This window comes from Babylonia areolata, chromosome 30 (assembly GCF_041734735.1).
Source record: "Babylonia areolata isolate BAREFJ2019XMU chromosome 30, ASM4173473v1, whole genome shotgun sequence".
NCBI lineage: Eukaryota > Metazoa > Mollusca > Gastropoda > Neogastropoda > Buccinidae > Babylonia > Babylonia areolata.
Genome location: NC_134905.1, coordinates 22,187,727 through 22,207,252, shown reverse-complemented (window position 1 = coordinate 22,207,252; position 19,526 = coordinate 22,187,727). Strand labels below are relative to the sequence as shown.

The 19,526-nt window shown below is 42.7% G+C and overlaps 1 protein-coding gene across 1 annotated transcript in view; it reads left to right on the top strand.

Moving 5' to 3' along the window:
* The window catches only part of LOC143275566 (choline-phosphate cytidylyltransferase A-like), a 44,168-nt gene extending 25,215 nt beyond the window's left edge, over nucleotides 1-18,953 (top strand). Inside the window, 7 exon segments of the mRNA XM_076579767.1 lie at nucleotides 2,174-2,290; nucleotides 3,188-3,339; nucleotides 7,022-7,048; nucleotides 7,050-7,105; nucleotides 8,545-8,683; nucleotides 16,552-16,740; nucleotides 18,688-18,953. Coding sequence (XP_076435882.1) covers nucleotides 2,174-2,290; nucleotides 3,188-3,339; nucleotides 7,022-7,048; nucleotides 7,050-7,105; nucleotides 8,545-8,683; nucleotides 16,552-16,740; nucleotides 18,688-18,864 — 857 coding nt within the window. The 3' untranslated portion in view covers nucleotides 18,865-18,953.
* Nucleotides 18,954-19,526: the final 573 nt, after the last annotated feature.

Sequence of the window (19,526 nt, the reverse complement as noted above, 5' to 3'; positions counted from 1 at the left end):
CAGCGTCCATATTTCTCTGGACGATGCCAAGAAGGGCTTAGGTGAGTGTTGGTGATGATGATGATGATGTAGATGATGACGTCCCAGTGTGACTACAGCGTCCATATTTCTCTGGACGATGCCAAGAAGGGCTTACGTGAGTGTTGGTGATGATTGTGGTGATGATGATGTAGATGATGACGTCCCAGTGTGACTACAGCGTCCGTGTTTCTTTGGACGACGCCAAGATGGGCTTAGGTGAGTGTTGGTGATGATGGTGGTGATGATGATGATGATGATGACGTCCCAGTGTGACTACAGCGTCCATATTTCTCTGGACGATGCCAAGAAGGGCTTAGGTGAGTGTTGGTGATGATTGTGGTGATGATGATGTAGATGATGACGTCCCAGTGTGACTACAGCGTCCGTGTTTCTTTGGACGACGCCAAGAAGGGCTTAAGTGAGTGTTGGTGATGATGGTGGTGATGATGATGATGATGATGATGACCAAGTGTGACTACAGCGTCCATATTTCTCTGGACGTTGCCAAGAAGGGCTTAGGTGAGTGTTGGTGATTTGTGGTGATGATGGTGATGATGATTGTGGTGATGATGATGTAGATGATGACGTCCCAGTGTGACTACAGCGTCCATATTTCTCTGGACGTTGCCAAGAAGGGCTTACGTGAGTGTTGGTGATGATGGTGGTGATGATGATGGTGGTGATGATGATGATGATGTAGATGATGACGTCCCAGTATGACTACAGCGTTCGTATTTCTCTGGACGATGCCAAGAAGGGCTTAAGTGAGTGTTGGTGATGATGGTGGTGATGATGATGATGTAGATGATGACGTCCCAGTGTGACTGCAGCGTTCGTATTTCTCTGGACGATGCCAAGAAGGGCTTAGGTGAGTATTGGTGATGATGGTGGTGATGATGGTGATGATGATGATGTAGATGATGACGTCCCAGTATGACTACAGAGTTCGTATTTCTCTGGACGATGCCAAGAAGGGCTTACGTGAGTGTTGGTGATGATGGTGGTGATGATGATGATGATGTAGATGATGACGTCCCAGTGTGACTACAGCGTCCATATTTCTCTGGACGTTGCCAAGAAGGGCTTAGGTGAGTGTTGGTGTTGTGTGGTGATGATGGTGATGATGATTGTGGTGATGATGATGTAGATGATGACGTCCCAGTGTGACTACAGCGTCCATATTTCTCTGGACGATGCCAAGAAGGGCTTAGGTGAGTGTTGGTGATGATGATGATGATGATAGTGATAGTCATGATGATAATGGTGATGATAGTAATAGTGATGATGATGATTGTGGTGATGATGAAGATGATGATGATGAGTCAGTGTGACAACAGCATTCGTATTACTCTGTCGATGACGCCAAGAAGGGCATAGGTGAGTGTTAGTGATGATGACAGTGATGATGATGCTGATGGTGAAGATGATGATATGATGATGATGGTCAATAGATCTTTTGTCCTGTCCCTCTGTTAATTCAGATATCTTCCTCCTCTTCGTTCGTGGGCTGTTGCACATTCACCCGTGTGCACACGAGTGGGCTTTTGTGCGTGTATGACCATTTTTACCCCGCCATGTATTTTGTATTTGTATTTTGTATTTCTTTTTATCACAACAGATTTCTATGTGTGAAATTCGTGCTGCTCTCCCCAGGGAGAGCGCGTCGCTATTCTACAATGCCACCCCTTTTTTTTTTTTTTCTTTTTTTTTTTTTTCCTGCGTGCAGTTTTATTTGTTTTTCCTATTGATGTGGAATTTTCTACAGAATTTTGCCAGGAACAACCCTTTTGTTGCCGTGGGTTCTTTTACGTGCGCTAAGTGCATGCTGCACACGGGACCTCGGTTTATCGTCTCATCCGAATGACTAGCGTCCAGACCACCACTCAAGGTCTAGTGGAGGGGGAGAAAATATCGGCAGCTGAGCCGTGATTCGAACCAGCGCGCTCAGATTCTCTCGCTTCCTAGGCGGACGCGTTACCATCACTCCGCTGTAGGCAGCCATACTCCTGGGGGGTTTTTTGAGGGGAGGGGGGGGAGGTAATTCAGAGGTAATTTGTCTTGTCCTCCGTTAATTTATAGATGATTTTTCTTGCCCCTCTGTTAAATCGTAGAGAACTATTCATGACCTTGTTCTCCCCTCCCCTCCCCCCAGCTCCCAGACCAGTGCGAGTGTATGCGGACGGCATCTACGACATGTTCCACACGGGGCACGCACGGCAGCTGATGCAGGCCAAGATGGCTTTCCCCAACACCTACCTGATTGTGGGAGGTGAGTGATAGTGGTGGTGATGATGGTGATGGTGATGGTGGTGATGATGGTGGTGGTGGTGGTGGTTGTAGTGGTGGTGATGGTGATAGTGGTGGTGATGGTGGTGGTGATGATGGTGATGGTGGTAGTGATGGTGATGGTGGTGGTGATGGTGGTAGTGGTGGTGGTGGTGATGATGATCATGATGTTGATGATTATGATGATGATGATTATGATGTTCACCAACACTTTTCTGATAGTGGGAGGTCAGTGATGATGATGATATTGATGATCATGATAGTGATAATGATGATGATCATGATGATTATGATGATGATGATGATAGTGATGATTATGATGATGATGATGATGTTCACCAACACCTCCCTGATTGTGAGACGTCAGTGAGGATGATGATGATGATAATAAAACATTATTACCAGGTGATAATGATAATAATAAGAATAACAATGATAATAATAAAACATTATTACCAGGTGACAGGGATAATAATTAGAAGAATAACAATAATAATAATAATAAGATGACAATAATAAAACACTACTACTACTACTACTATACAGCTACTACTACTACTACTACTACAACTACTACTACTACTACTACTACTACTAATAATAATAATAATAATAAGATGATAATAATAAAACATTACTACTACTACTACTACTACTGCTGCTGCTGCTACTGCTACTGCAACTGATAATCATGTTAATGATGATGATGATGATGATTATGATAATAAAATAATAATAGTAACAACAACAACAACAACAACAACACTAATAGCAGATGTTGTGTAGCATTGCATATATGGATTTGCCCGAACGCAGTGACACCGTGAGACACAGTGCGTGAGACACCGACGCTGACACCCGATTTGTCTGTCACTGTCAGTGTGCAGCGACAAACTGACGTACGAGAACAAAGGACGGACGGTAATGAACGAGTTTGAGCGCTACGAGGCGGTGCGACACTGCCGCTACGTGGATGAGGTGGTCACTGACGCCCCATGGACCGTCACCATGGAATACCTCAAGGAGCACAAGGTAGGCCCATGCTTTTTGGTCTTTTTTTTTTTTTTTTTCCGTACCTCAAGGAGCACAAGGTAGGCCCATGCGTTTTGGTCTCTTTTTTTGTTTTTTGGGGTTCTCCCCCCCCCTCCCCTCGTACCTCAAGGAGCACAAGGTAGGCCCATGCTTTTTGGTCTTTCTTTTTTGTTTTTGGGCCCCCCCCCCCCCCTCCCCGTACCTCAAGGAGCACAAGGTAGGCCCAAGCTTTTTGGTCTTTTTTTTTTTTTTTCCCCGTACCTCAATGAGCACAAGGTAGGCCTGTGGTTTTTGGTCTTTTTTTGTGTCTTTTTTTTTTCCGTACCTCAAGGAGCACAAGGTAGGCCCATGCTTTTTGGTCGTTTTTTTTTTTTTTTTTCCACACCTCAAGGAGCACAAGGTAGGCCCATGCTTTTTGGTCTTTTTTTTTCTTTTTTTTTTCCCCGTACCTCAAGGAGCACATGGTAGGCCCATGCTTTTTTTTTTTTTTTTTTTCTTCGTACCTCAAGGAGCACAAGGTAGGCCCAAGCTTTTGGGGGTTTTTTTGGGTTTGTTTTTTTTTGGTAGCTCAAGGAGCACAAGGTAGGCCCATGATTTGGGTTTGTTGTTTTTTTTTTGGGGGGGGGGGGGGGTTCAGTACCTTAAGGAGCACAAGGTAGGCCCATGCTTTTTGGTCCTTTTTTTTTTTTTTTTTTTTTCCCGTACCTCAAGGAGCACAAGGTAGGCCCATGCTTTTTGGTTGTTTTTTTGTTTTGTTTTGTTTTTTTACCGTACCTCAAGGAGCACAAGGTAGGCCCATGCTTTTTGGGGGGGTTTTGTTTGTTTTTTTTACCTTCAGTTTCTCAAGGAGGCGTCACTATGCCCAGTGGGCTAAAGCGGTGGAGATTTTTCTGATCTCCCAGGTGTGTGTGTTCGGGCGCAATAGCGGAGTAGTCAAAGCATTGGGACTCTCAATCTGAAGGTCCTGGGTTCGAATCTCGGTAACGGCACCTGCTAGGTAAAAAAGGGTGGAGAATTTTTTTTTTCCAATCTCCCAGGTCAGCCTATGTGCAGACCTGCTTGTGCCTGAACCCCCTTCGTGTGTGTTTTCGCATACAGAAGATCAGATACGTATGTTAAAGATCCTCTAATCCATGTCAGTGTTCGGTGGGTTATCAATGTGGAAACAAAAAAAATACCCAGCATGCACACCCCCGAAAACAGAGTATGGCTGCCTAAATGGTGGGGGTAAATGAACGAAATGGTCATACAAGTAAAATATTATATGTCTGTATGAGTGTGTGTGTGTGTGTGTGTAACCGAAACCTGATCGAATGACATAGGAAACGAATGATGAAGTAGGCATCCTGTTGTGCAAAGGATTGTTTCTTTTCATTATGATTGGATGTTGTCTTACATTGACGTCGTTCCACTTCCGGAACCTCAACATAGTGGCATGATGCCAGCAGCTCCCAGGTGTTTATCTCAGTGTGTGTTTGTGTGTGTGCGTGCGTGCACGCGCGCGTGTGTGCGTGTGTGTGTGTGTGCGTGCGGGCGTGCGCGCGCGCGTGAGTGCGTGCGTGTGTGTGTGTGTGTTGGTAAAGCGCTTAGAGCTTGGTCTCTCTCAACAAGGATAGGCACTATTTAAGTACTCATATCATCTTCAGACAAAAAACAAAAACAAAAACAAAACAAAAAAAAACGTATACGCTACACCACTTCTGCTACGCAGAGGCTTTACCAGAAACGTAACCCGACAACACTGTTAACAAGTCAGGCCTTGAGTGCATGCATGTGTATTCTTTGTGTATCTGTCAGACCGGATTTCTTCTGCGGTATTCTGCCAGAGGATGCTAATAATAATGATAATGGTATTAATTTATATAGCGCTGAATCTTGTGCAGAGACAAATCAAAGCGCTTTCGCACCAGTCATTCACACGCATGCATAACTCTAAAACTAAGGACAAGGAAGAGGCAGGCAAGGGAGGCTGTTTTGGGAAGAGGTGGGTTTTTAGGCCAGATTTGAAAGAGCTGAGAGTGGAGACTTGACGAAGCGAAAGAGGAAGTTCATTCCAACCGCAAGGTCCAGAGACAGAGAAAGAACGGCGGCCAACAGTCGAGTGTTTAAAAATCTTTTTGTCGTTATTTTTTTGCTTGTGCGAAAACAAAGTGAGTATGCAGTAACCCCAGTTTCAATTGTCTGTCTTTGTGATGGAGTCTCCCATCAGTCCGACGGATGAGTAGGCAGGCAGGCTTATCTGTCGGTGTGTGTCCTCATATGGGAGGAGAGGCCGATTCTGGATGCGCAGTACTTCCCACAGGTGTTGCAAGGGAAAACGTCTCCAGAAGTTGAGCCCTGCTTCCTTCGCTCACGCTTCTCCTTCATGGCCAGCGTTCTCTTGTTTTCAAACGTCTTTATGCCACTAGAGCACAGCAGCATCCTCCAGCGAGAGCGGTCAAGGGCATCAGTTTCCCAGGAAACGATGTCTAGGTCACAGGCTTTGAGGTTTGTCCTTGAAGCGCTTTCAGGGTCTTCCAAGCTCATGGTGGCCTTTGTGTGTATGTGTATTTGTGCATGTGTGTCCCGCGGTGAACTTTAACAAATTATTTTTGACTCACTTGTGTAAACAAAGTGAGTCTATGTTTTAACCCGGTGTTCGGTTGTCTGTGTGTGTCTGTGTGTGTGTGTGTCCGTGGTAAACTTTAACATTGACATTTTCTCTGCAAATACTTTGTCAGTTGACACCAAATTGGGCATAAAAATAGGAAAAATTCAGTTCTTTCCAGTCATCTTGTTTAAAACAATATTGCACCTCTGGGATGGGCACAAAAAAAATAATAATGAAGCCTAATTATATGCAAACTGCATTTACTGTTATATTTATATTTTTTGTATTCTCTAAACTTGGCACTTTGATCTGATATTCTGACCCAACAACAAGAGCAGTCATTATTATCATTTTTTGTTCAAACAGGAACTTCTTTTGCTAAGCATGGAAGTTTTATTTATTTTGCAAACGTTTTGGTGCAGATAGTAAAACAGGGAAATTACTCTGTAATTAATGCTGGGGGACTTAATTCGCTTTAAACTGATCTTTCTCATCTGAAACATTACATTTTGAAATTGTACACAATACATAAAAAGCTTGGATTTTTTTTTCAGTGTATCACAAGTGAGACTTGAAGGCCTTGCCTCTCTTGTTCTTCCTGGAAATGCTTTGCCTGTCAACACCAAAATCGTTGCTCTTAATCCAGAATCCATGGATTTAAGCTGACACTCACAAAACATGTCTTTGCGCGTACCTGGCACAGTAGCGTTTGATTCTTGGCCTTTGGTGTTGTAAAAAGGTTTCAACATTTTTTGTTTTGATTTTGTGATAGAACACCCGTGTGAATCTTGAGATGTGTTGTGTTGCAATGCATAGTCCATGTATCGTGTGATGTAATGTGGTTGTGTTCTGCTATAGTGCATTATAAGCTAAAAAAAAAATAATAATAATGCTAATTATAATAACAATGATGATGATGATGATAGATAATACTAATACAAATAATACTAATAACAATGCTGATAATGATAGTGATAATGATGATGATAATAATAATAATAATAATGATAATAACAACAATATAATAAGATGATAATAATGCTGCCAAGAATGATAAGGGTCATTGTGGTGTTGTCTCCCCTGTCTGACCAGATTGACTTTGTGGCCCATGATGACCTGCCCTTACACCACCGGCTCTGCCGACGACGTTTACAAGTTTGTGAAAGAACAGGGCATGTGAGTAGTTGCTGGGGGGAATGGGGGGGGGGGGGGGGAGTCGGAGGGGGTGTGGGGGTGGTGGGGGTCCTTTGTGTAAATCAGCTGTTCATGAAGTCCTTGGTTTTTGACTCACATGTGTAAACAAAGTGAGTCTATGTTTTAACCCGGTGTTCGGTTGTCTGTGTGTGTGTGTGTCCGTGTGTCTGTGTGTCCGTGGTAAACTTTAACATTGACATTTTCTCTGCAAATACTTTGTCTGTTGACACCAAATTGGGCATAAAAATAGGAAAAATTCAGTTCTTTCCAGTCATCTTGTTTAAAACAATATTGCACCTCTGGGATGGGCACAAAAAAATAAAAAAGAAGCCTAATTATATGCAAACAGCATTTACTGTTATATTTATATTTTTTGTATTCTCTAAACTTGGCACTTTGACCTCTTATTCTGACACAACAACAAGAGCAGTCATTATTATCATTTTTTGTTCAAACAGGAACTTCTTTTGCTAAGCATGGAATTTTTATTTATTTTGCAAACGTTTTAGTGCAGATAGTAAAGAAGGGAAGTTACTGTAATTAATGCTAGGGGACTTAATTTATCACAAGTGAGTCTTGAAGGCCTTGCCTCTCTTGTTTTTGTTGTTGTTTTTTGCTGATAAGTTGGTTGTGTTTTGAATGGTATTGTTTTTTGTTGTCATTTTTAAAATTTTAAATAAGTCAGTTGTGTTTTAAACAGTAGTGTTTGTTTTTGCTTTTTTTTTTTTTTTTTTTTTTGTTTTTTTGATAAGTTGGTTGTGTTTCAAGTAATATTATTGATAATTGCAAATACAATTTTTGTATGTCTTAATAACAAAGAAAAAAAAAAGTTGGTTGTGTTTCAAACAGTACTGTCGGTGTGATTTGATGTGAAACGAGCCTTGAGACAGTAAGCGCAGGTGGGCATGATAGCGCTAGCACCCTCAGTTTATCGTTTCACCCGAACGGCTAGACGCCCAGATTGATCACCCTGCCATGCCCCGAACTTTGGGGAGAAAGGACGAGGCCGTAACCGGGGATTTGAACCCTGACACTGACGGGCGCAATAGCCGAGTGGTTAAAGCGTTGGACTGTCAATCTGAGGGTCCCGGGTTCGAATCACAGTGACGGCGCCTGGTGGGTAAAGGGTGGAGATTTTTACGATCTCCCAGGTCAATATATGTGCAGACCTGCTAGTGCCTGAACCCCCTTCGTGTGTATATGCAAGCAGAAGATCAAATACACACGTTAAAGATCCTGTAATCCATGTCAGCGTTCGGTGGGTTATAGAAGCAAGAACATACCCAGCATGCACACCCCCGAAAATGGAGTATGGCTGCCTACATGGCGGGGGGAAAAAACGGTCATACACGTAAAGGCCCACTCGTGTGCATACGAGTGAACGCAGAAGAAGAAGAAGTAGAACCCTGACACTGTTGCAGGTTCCTGCCCACGCAGAGGACGGAGGGGATCTCGACAACGGACGTCATCACGCGCATCATCAAGGACTACGACATCTACATCCGCCGCAACCTGGCTCGGGGGTACTCCCACAAAGACCTCAACGTCAGCTATATGAAGGTGAGAAGAGGGGAGAGGTGGTGGCGGGGGGGGGGCGTAGGGGCGGGGGGGGGGGGATTGGAGAGGGAGGAACACACACATGTATGTATGATTGTCGTGTTACACACATGTATGTATGATTGTCGTGTGACTCACATATGTATGATTGTCGTGTACACACACATATGTATGATTGTCGTGTTACACACATATGTATGATTGTCGTGTTACACACATATGTATGATTGTCGTGTTACACACATATGTATGATTGTCGTGTTACACACATATGTATGATTGTCGTGTCACACACATGTATGTATGATAGTCAGTTGTGTCACACACATGTATGTATGATAGACAGTTGTGTCACACACATGTATGTATGATAGACAGTCGTGTCACACACATGTATGTATGATAGTCAGTTGTGTCACACACATATGTATGATTGTCGTGTCACACACATGTATGTATGATAGTTAGTCGTGTCACACACATGTATGTATGATAGACAGTCGTGTCACACACATGTATGTATGATAGACAGTTGTGTCACACACATGTATCTATGATAGTCAGTCGTGTCACACACATGTATGTATGATAGACAGTTGTGTCACACACATGTATGTATGATAGACAGTTGTGTCACACACATGTATGTATGATAGACAGTTGTGTCACACACATGTATGTATGATAGACAGTTGTGTCACACACATGTATGTATGATAGACAGTTGTGTCACATGTATGTATGTATGTATGATTGTCAGTTGTGTCACACACATGTATGTATGATAGACAGTTGTGTCACACACATGTATGTATGTATGATTGTCGTGTCACACACATGTATGTATGATTGTCGTGTTACACACATATGTATGATTGTCGTGTTACACATGTATGTATGATTGTCGTGTGACTGTATGATAATCAGTCGTGTCACACACATGTCTGTATGATAGACAGTCGTGTCACACACATGTATGTATGATAGTCAGTTGTGTCACACACATATGTATCTATGATAGTCAGTCGTGTCATACACATGTATGTATGATATACAGTCGTGTTTGCCTATGACCATCAGAACAGCAGAGGAGGCAACTGCTGTCCACGACTATCTGGAAAAGAATATGATCATAGTGGAGAGTGTCTTGCACCAAGTTACATCCCGTCTCTTTCTCTCTCTCTCGGCCAAGAGGGTTATTTTGGAACAGCCGGTGACGGGCGCAATAGCCGAGTGGTTAAAGCGTTGGACTTTCAATCTGAGGGTCCCGGGTTCGAATCACGGTGAGGGCGTCTGGTGGGTAAAGGGTGGAGATTTTTACGATCTCCCAGGTCAACATATGTGCAGACCTGCCAGTGCCTGAACCCCCTTCGTGTGTATACGCAAGCAGAAGATCAAATACGCAGCGTTCGGTGGTTTATGGAAACAAGAACATACCCAGCATGCACACCCCCCGAAAGCGGAGTATGGCTGCCTACATGGCGGGTTAAAAACGGTCATACACGTAAAAGCCCACTCGCGTATAATACGAGTGAGCGTGGGAGTTGCAGCCCACGAATGCAAAAGAAAAGGAAAAAAAAAAGAAAAAAGGAACAGCCGGTGTTGGGGATGGTAGGTTTCCAAAGGCCCACTAGCCCCCAAGCCTGCAGCACTAAGAGCCAGTGCAGTCTTGCCTCCTAGTTTGAGAGTCATAGTCCTTCTCAGCAAAGCTGTTACTGACCTCCCACACATACATTATGCATGCATACACACACACACACACACACACACACAGCTAACAAGCGACAAAAACATAACTACACTCATGTATATGGAGACTTGTGTTTTCTTCAGTTTAACATCTATCTATATAGTGTGATTTTAAGTGACGGGCACAATAGCCGAGTGGTGAAAGCGTTGGACTTTCAATCTGAGGGTCCCGGGTTCGAATCTCGGTAACGGCGCCTGATGGGAAAATGGTGGAGATTTTTCCCAATCTCCCAGGTCAACATGTGTGCATATCTGCTAGTGCCTAAACCCCCTTCATGTGTATACGGCACGCAGAATATCAAATACGCACGTTAAAGATCCTGCAGTCCATGTCAGCGTTCGGTGGGTTATGGAAACAAGAACATACCCAGCATGCACACACCCCCGAAAACGGAGTATGGCTGCCTGCGTGGCGAGGTTAAAAACGGTCAAACACATAAAGCCCACTCGTGTTCATACAATTTGCAGCCCATGAACGAAGAAGAAGAAATGGAAAAAAAAGAAGAAAAAAGACAACCATGAAACCGAACCATGTTTAACTCACTCAGTACGGCCAGCCCTCTCTTCTCCTCTACACAGACCCCTCGGATGTCCAGTGGGTGTCTGAATGACCCAACCTTTAGCTTCCGTCGTCAGAATTGTGGTATTCTTTGTCAACATTCACCTCTTCAGTATAAGAGCCTTCCGCTTGCAATATTTTGATGATGGTAATTGGAGTGAAACGCTGTTAACGTCGTCTCTTTCGCCGTTCGTATGGAGAGAGTTAAAGAATATTGTATTGTTTGAGATCCAAGGGGTGCGCGCGTGTGTGTGTGTGTGCATGTGTCTGTCTGTTTGAAAGGAAAGAGAAAGGTGAATGACCTGTCATGAACCAGCCTAACCTTTATGGATGTGTGTGTGTGTGTGTGTATCTGTGTGTGTGTGTGTGTCTCTGTGTGTGTGTGTGTGTCTGTGTGTGTGTGTGTGTGTGTGTGTGTGTGTGTGTGTGTGTTTGAAAGGAAAGAGAAAGGTGAATGACCAGTAATGAACTAGCCTAACCTCCATGGATGTGTTTGTGTGTGTGTGTGTGTCTGTAGGTGTGCATGTGTGTGTGTGCGTGTGCGTGTGAATAAGCTTGTGTTTTTGAGCAGCGCGCCGGTTGATGACTACAGATAAAGAAGGTGTCTGATAACAGATCTGAGATCTAGAAAATAATAATTAATTGCCAGTGCCGTTCACTTTCTGCCCCCCCACCCCCACCCCCACCCCTACTCCCCAGACACTGTAATCAACACCAACCCTTCCACCCCCTCCCACCCTCTCACAGCCTTGTCCGTTCATCTCCTGAGTCACACTTAACCCACCCAGCCAGCCAGCGTCCGTGTCGTAGTCATGTTGTAAGATTGTTTTCATCGGGGGGTACCCGTTATGCCGCCGTCCCGCTATGCCGCCGACCCGTTATGCCGCCGTCCCGCTATTCGATGATTTTTTTAACAAGCTTTTCTCGGCTGTTTATGAACCAATCTTAGTAAAATTTGGATCAAAGCTCGGGGGCTATGATGTCTACCGAATGTATGAGTTGAGACCCATTTGCGCCATTTGTGACGTCACAGTGGCGCAAATTGCCAAAATTTTGATCACTAATATCTCCGCTGTTTATCAACGGATTTCCTCCAAATTTCAGTTACGTGTTCATTATACTAGGGACTATAAACGGTATAAGTAATAAGCTCACGATGACGTAAATCATGTTCTATTTTTAGAATGCGCAGTTCTCTACGCAAACAAGCTTTTCTCAGCTGTTTATGAACCGATCTTTACGAAATTTGAAACAAAGGTCGTAGCCTATGAAGATTCGCGAATGCATACGTTTGGACCCAGTTGCGCCATTTGTGACGTTACTGTGACCCAAATGTCAAATAAAAAGGGAGATTATTAGTATGGCTTGCCCATCTTGTTTTGTCTTTTTTGTGACAAAAGACAATCCGTAAACGGGGCGGCACAACGGGTCGGCGGCACAACGATACGCTCCCGTTTTCATCATCATCATTGTCATCACCACCTTGCCCAGGTCAGCGTCACTTGACCGGTGTCTTTCTTGTCTTGAGGTTTACACTGGCACGGTTACTGTTTTCATTTGCATTTGTATTTGTATTTGTAGTTCTCTTTTTACCACAACATATTTCTCTATGTGATATTCGGGCTGCTCTCGCCAGGGAGAGCGCGTCGCTACACTACAGTGCCACCCTTTTTTTTTTCTTTCTTTTTTTTTTTCTGCGTGCAGTTTTTTTGTTTGTTTTTTCGTATCAAAGTGGGTTTTTCTACAGAATTTTGCCAGGAACAATCCTTTTGTTGCCGTGGGTTCTTTTACATGCGCTAAGTGCAAGCTAGCACACGGGACCTCGGTTTATCGTCTCATCCGGATGACTAGCATCCAGACCACCACCACTCAAGGTCTAGTGGAGGGGTGGGAGAGAAAATATCGGCAACTGAGCCGTGATTGGAACCAGCGCGCTCAGATTCTCTCGCTTCCTAGGGGGACGCGTTACCTCTAGGCCGTCACTCCACTCATCATTTGTCATCAGTTGTGTGTGTTGTCAGGGGGTTTCTGGCATCGTTTTCCGCCCCGCCCCCTCCTTCCCAGATGGTGTGGCAATATCATTTTAGTATTAAAAAAAAAAACCCCAACTAAATCGTGGTTCCGAAGGAAGCAAGTGACGATGATGAAAAACGATTTTTTTTATGGACAAAGCATAGTTGTTTTTTTTTGTTTTGTTTTTGTTTTGTTTTTTCTTGTTGTTACATTTAGAGCACATATACAGATGGTGTGATGATATCATTTTAGTATTTAAAAAAACACACAAAAAAACACAAACAAAAAAAACCGTGTTTCTGACGGAAGCTTTCATTAATTAGGGCATATATAAGAAGGTCACTTTTTGGGGGCTGCTGTTATTTGGCTTTTTTTTTTTTCTTTTTTTAAGTCATGTTCATGATTTGATTGTCTGATACGCCACGCCGCTGTGTGTGTGACTTGGGGGGGTTTCACTCCCCACCCAAAAAACAAAGAGAGCAACAAAACAAAATTACTAAAGAAACAAACCAGCTGAAAGTTAGTTGTAAAGGAAACTGAGAATCAAGAATTGAAAAGAGAAGCAAAGTCAGAAGAGAGAGATGTTTTGTGGACTGTGTTCTAAATCTCCTCCATCTTGTTTCCCATTTCGGCCAAAACCAAAGGTAAGTATATATATATATATATATATATATTTTTTTTTTTTTTTTTTTTTTTTTTTTAGATATATTTTTTGTTCACCTCTAGCTCTCTTTTTCTTTTTCCGTGTGTATTTGTGTGTGTGTATGGGTGTGTGTGTATGTTTGTGTGTGTTGTGTGTCTGTGTGTGTGTTGTTTGTGTGTGTGTGTTTGTCTGTGTCTCTGTGTGTGTCTGTGTGTGTCTCTGTGTGTGTGTCTGTGTCTCTGTGTGTGTGTTGTTTGTGTGTGTGCTTGCGTGTGTGTGTGTGTGTGTGTTTGTATGTGTGTGTGTGGGTGTGTCAGTGTGTGTGTTTGTGTGTGTGTGTGTTTGTGTGTGTCTGTATGTGTGTGTGTGTGTGGTGTGGATGTGTAGGTGTGAGTGTGTGTGTGTCTGTGTGTGTGTGAGTGTATGTATGTGTGTATAAGTGTGTGTGCGTGTGTGACGTAAGACTGATTGATTGACACAGAAAGCGAATAACAAAAACCTAAACGCAGCCCTCCTCAGTCACCTCCACCAGGGGGGGTGCTGTTCATATTTCAGGCCAAGCAGCTCTTCTTCTTCTTCTTCTTCTTCTTCTTCTTCTTCTGCGTTCACTCGTATGCGCACGAGTGGGCTTTTACGTGTATGACCGTTTTTACCCCGCCATGTAGGCAGCCATACTCCGTTTTCGGGGGTGTGCATGCTGGGTATGTTCTTGTTTCCATAACCCACCGAACGCTGACATGGATTACAGGATCTTTAACGTGCGTATTTGATCTTCTGCTTGCATATACACACGAAGGGGGTTCAGACACTAGCAGGTCTGCACATATGTTGACCTGGGAAATCGTAAAAATCTCCACCCTTTACCCGCCAGGCGCCGTCACTGTGATTCGAACCCGGGACCCTCAGATTGACAGTCCAACGCTTTAACCACTCGGCTATTGCGCCCGTCGAGGCCAAGCAGCTCACGATAGTGGAGTGATGGCCTAGAGGTAACAGCGTCCGCCTAGGAAGCGAGAGAATCTCAGCGCGCTGGTTCGAATCACACAGGCAGTCGCCAGTATTTTCTCCCCCTCCACAAGACCTAGAGTGGTGGTGTGGACGCTAGTCATTCAGATGAAACGATAAACCGAGGTCCCGTGTGCAGGCATGCATTTAGCGCACGTTACAGAACCCACGGCAACGAATGGGTTGTCCCTGGCAAAACTCTGTAAGAAAAATCCACTTCGATAGGAAAACAAATAAAATTGCAGGCAGGAAAAAAAAAGGGTGGGGGTGCGGGGTGGCGCTGTCAGTGTAGCGACACGCTCTCCCTGGGTGGGGGAGAGCAGCCCGAATTTCATACAGAGAAATCTGTTGTGACCACACAAAAAAAATAACAAGAGAGGCAAGGCTTTCAAGACTCACTTGTGATATGTATCGAGTATAATTTCAAAATGTAATGTTTAAGATGAGAAAGATCAGTTTAAAGCAAATTAAGTCCCCTAGCATTAATTACAGAGTAATTTCCCTTTTCTACACTCTGCACCAAAACGTTTGCAAAATAAATAAAACTTCCATGCTTAGCAAAAGAAGTTCCTGTTTGAACAAAAAATGATAATAATGACTGCTCTTGTTGTTGGGTCAGAATATCAGATCAAAGTGCCAAGTTTAGAGTATACAAAAAATATAAATATAACAGTAAATGCAGTTTGCATATAATTAAGCTTCTTCTTTTTCTTTTTTTCTTCTTTTTTTCTTTTTTTTTTTTTTGGTGCCCATCCCAGAGGTGCAATATTGTTTTAAACAAGATGACTGGAAAGAACTGAATTTTTCCTATTTTTATGCCTAATCTGGTGTCAACTGACAAAGTATTTGCAGAAAAAATGTTAAAGTTTACCACGGACACACACACACACACACACACACAGACAACCGAACACCGGGTTAAAACGTAGACTCACTTTGTTTACACAAGTGAGTCAAAAATTTGTATCGAAGGGATTTGTGAATTAATGTAGAGATTTGTGAGCTGATATAGAGATTTGTTAGGTAATATGTTATAACTTCTTATTTTCCTTTAATCAGTTTATACTCTGGGTAGAGCAATCCGAATTTCAAACAGAGAAATCTGCTGTAACAAAAAGAGAAACACAATACAAAAAAACGACTGTAAGTCAAGCTGAATTTGATCTTCTCTGATGGTGGAGGGAATCCTTGACCGTCATCTGGTCAGCTACCTACACGCGTCAAGCTGAGCACAACCCAGCCAGACAGATCATCAATGACCCGCTACACAAGTGAGTCAAAAATAGAGCGAGTACAAATACCAATACAAAAAAAACAAAAAACCAGTGGACCTCCATAGCAACATCGTCATCATCATCGTCATCCTCCTCCTTCATCGTCATCAATAGAAACAAAATAGTCTCAAAGTCTGTGGCCTTTCATGCCCTGCTCTCATGGTGACCTCAGTTTTGATACCCCTCCACTTCCGTGCTTGGGGTGAGTCTTGTGAATGTCGTCAGTGTCGGCAGATTCATAGAGGGCTGTTGTTTGAGAGACGTGGTGGCGGTCTCCACTCAGTCTGGCTCCGCGACTAAGCCATTATTGTCGTTAGTAGGGGGCTTAGTAGGTGGTGTCCTAAGTACGTTAAAACAGAACAGGCACCACTGAACACCACCGAAGTGACTCAGCAGCAGTGCAGGGTCTCCTCTGGTGTGTGGCCTCCTAGCGACCTAACATCGATGGTTCCCTGTGGACTGCCGACGCTGGAACTACGACGGCCGAACCCGGGTGTGGCCGTGTATGGGGGAATCTAAATGAGCGGCGTGGGAGTAAATGCCACTGAAACGGTACAGATGATGGGGCAGCAAAAAAACAAAAACAAAAAAAAAAAAAAAAACAGTGGACGTGCTGCTCGTGTTGCAGGCCAAGCGGCTGAAGATCCGCGAGAACTACGCCAAGCTGGAGGAGAAGCTGAAGGACAAAGGGAAGGAACTCATGTCGGCCTGGAAGGAGTCCAAGGACCGGGGTAACCTCCTCCTGCACAAGTGGGAGGAGAAGAGCAAAGAGTTCATCGGCAACTTTGTCGACATGTTCGGCAAGGACGGGAAACTGGTCAGTGGCGGGTCGCTTTCTTTGTTTGGTATTTGGTTGGTTGGTCGGTTCGTTCGTTTTTGCCCACATGTGTAAAAAAAAAAAAAAAAAAAAAAAAATTATTTATTATTATTACTACTACTACTACTAATACCTTTTTTATATTATAATTATTATTTATTTATTTATTTATTTACTTATTTATGTACGCTTATCTGTTATTTATTCACCTTTTTTTTTTCTTTTCTTTTTTTTTTTCTCAAGGCCTGACTAAGCACGTTGGGTTACGCTGCTGGTCAGGCATCTGCTTGGCAGATGTGGTGTAGCGTATATGGATTTGTCCGAACGCAGTGACGCCTCCTTGAGCTACTGAAACTGAAACTGAAACCACATGTGTACTCAGTCATGCACACATGCAGATGCATGCACACACACAGACACACGCGTGCACACACACACACACACACACACACACATATCGGCAACTTTGTCGACATGTTCGGCAAGGAAGGGAAACTGGTCAGTGGCGGGTCGCTTTGTTTTTTATTTGTTTGGTTGGTTGGTCGGTTGGTTGGTTGGTTTTTGTCCACACGTGTACACACTCATGCCCACATGCAGATGCATGCACACACACAGACACACGCGCACACACACACACACACACACACACATATCGGCAACTTTGTCGACATGTTCGGCAAGGAAGGGAAACTGGTCAGTGGCGGGTGGCTTTGTTTTTTTTGTTTATTTGTTTGGTTGGTTGGTTGGTTTTTGTCCACACATATACACACTCATGCACACATACAGATGCATGCACACACAGAGGCACACACACACACACATACCGGCAACTTTGTCGACATGTTCGGCAAGGACGGGAAACTGGTCAGTGGCGGGTGGCTTTGTTTTCTTTGTTTGGTTGGTCGACAATCAGAAGTGAGACTCTACTAACAATCTCACACGTGCTTGTCAAAAACTAACACCCAATTAAGGAGAGAAAAGAATTCAGAAGTGGGACTCTACCAACTATCTTACGTTTGCTTGTCAAAAACTAACACCCAATTAAAAAAAATATATATGTAAAAAATCTGAAGTGAGACTACCAACTATCTTACATGTGCTTGTCAAAAACTAACACCCAATCAAAAAAGAAAGATTCAGAAGCAAAATTCAACCAACAACTATCCTACATGTGCTTGTCAAAAACTAACACCCAATTAAGGAGAGAAAAGAATTCAGAAGTGGGACTCTACCAACTATCTTATGTTTGCTTGTCAAAAACTAACACCCAATTAAAAGAGAAAAAAAAAATACAGAAGCGAGACTCTACCAACTATCTTATGTGTGCTTGTCAAAAACTAACACCCAATTAAAAAAAACAAAAACAAAAAACAACAGAAGTGAGACTCTACCAACTATCTTATGTGTGCTTGTCAAAAACTAACTCCCAATTAAAAGAAAATATATGTAAAAAATCTGAAGTGAGACTCTACCAACTATCTTACATGTGCTTGTCAAAAACTAACACCCAATTAAAAAAATTTTTAAAAAAATACAGAAGCAAGACTCTACCAACTATCTTACGTGTGCTTGTCAAAAACTAACACCCAATTAAAAAAATTTTTAAAAAAATACAGAACCAAGACTCTACCAACTATCTTACGTGTGCTTGTCAAAAACTAACACCCAATCAAAAAAATAAATAAATAGATACATTTTTAAAAATTCATAAATGAGACTCTACCAACTATCTTACGTGTGCTTGTCAAAAACTAACACCCAATTAAAAAATATATTTTTAATTCAGAAGCGAGAATATACCAACTATCTTACGTGTGCTTGTCAAAAACTAACACCCAATTAAAAAAAAAAAAAATCAGTAGCAAGACTCTACCAACAACTATATTGATAACGTGTACTTGATCAATTTTTTTTTTTTTTTTTTTTTTTTTTTTTTTTTTTTTTTAGAACAAGTGGTTCACGGAGAACACAATGCGCATCGGGCGCGCCATCTCTCCGACCCCCATCGGCTCCGGGGACGAGCCCCCTTCCCCTTCCTCCGACTTTGCCAGTCCACCCAGGAAGAGGGGCCGCTACTCTGCAAGTCTCAGCGCCCCAGAGTTGTCTGACGATGAAGAGTTGTAGGACTTCGTAGCTGGCTGGCTGACTGACTTTTTTTTTTCGTTATGGGTCAACTGTGATCTAATTCTTTTTCTTTTTTTTTCTTCTTCTTTTTTTTTTTTTAATGGATTTGGAGGGCTGTTTGTTTTGCTTCAGTCTTTTTTTTTTTCTCTTTTTTTTTTTTTTTTTTTTTTTCTATATATGAGTGTTGGTGTAGTCATTCCAAGTGTTCATGAAGTCATTCCAAGTGAATTCCAATGATTGGTGCTGCCGCTTTCTTTCACTTGTGGGTTGATTTATTTGTCTATTTATTGGGATGTTCATCAGCATATGTATCTGTAGTTGTTTTCTGTTTATTTGTTTGTTTTCATTGGGGTTTTTTTCTGCTACTTGCTTGTTATAAAGTGAGTTATAACAGTGTTTGTTTGTTTTCATTGTTTTTTTCGGTTGCTTGCTTGTTATAAAGTGAGTTATAATAGGATTGGATCAGAAATTTCCTGGGTAAAGTCATGCCAAAAATATGAAATATACTTCTTGGATTACAGTCATGAAAAAAAAAAATACTGGGTAAATGTTTTCGATGACAGAGTAAAAAGAAAGTTTTGTTTTGGGGTTGCAGTCTGCAGACAACTGAAGATATGCTGCTGATTTTGAAGTAAGTTGATTAAACTAGAGTTGAAAGCAGT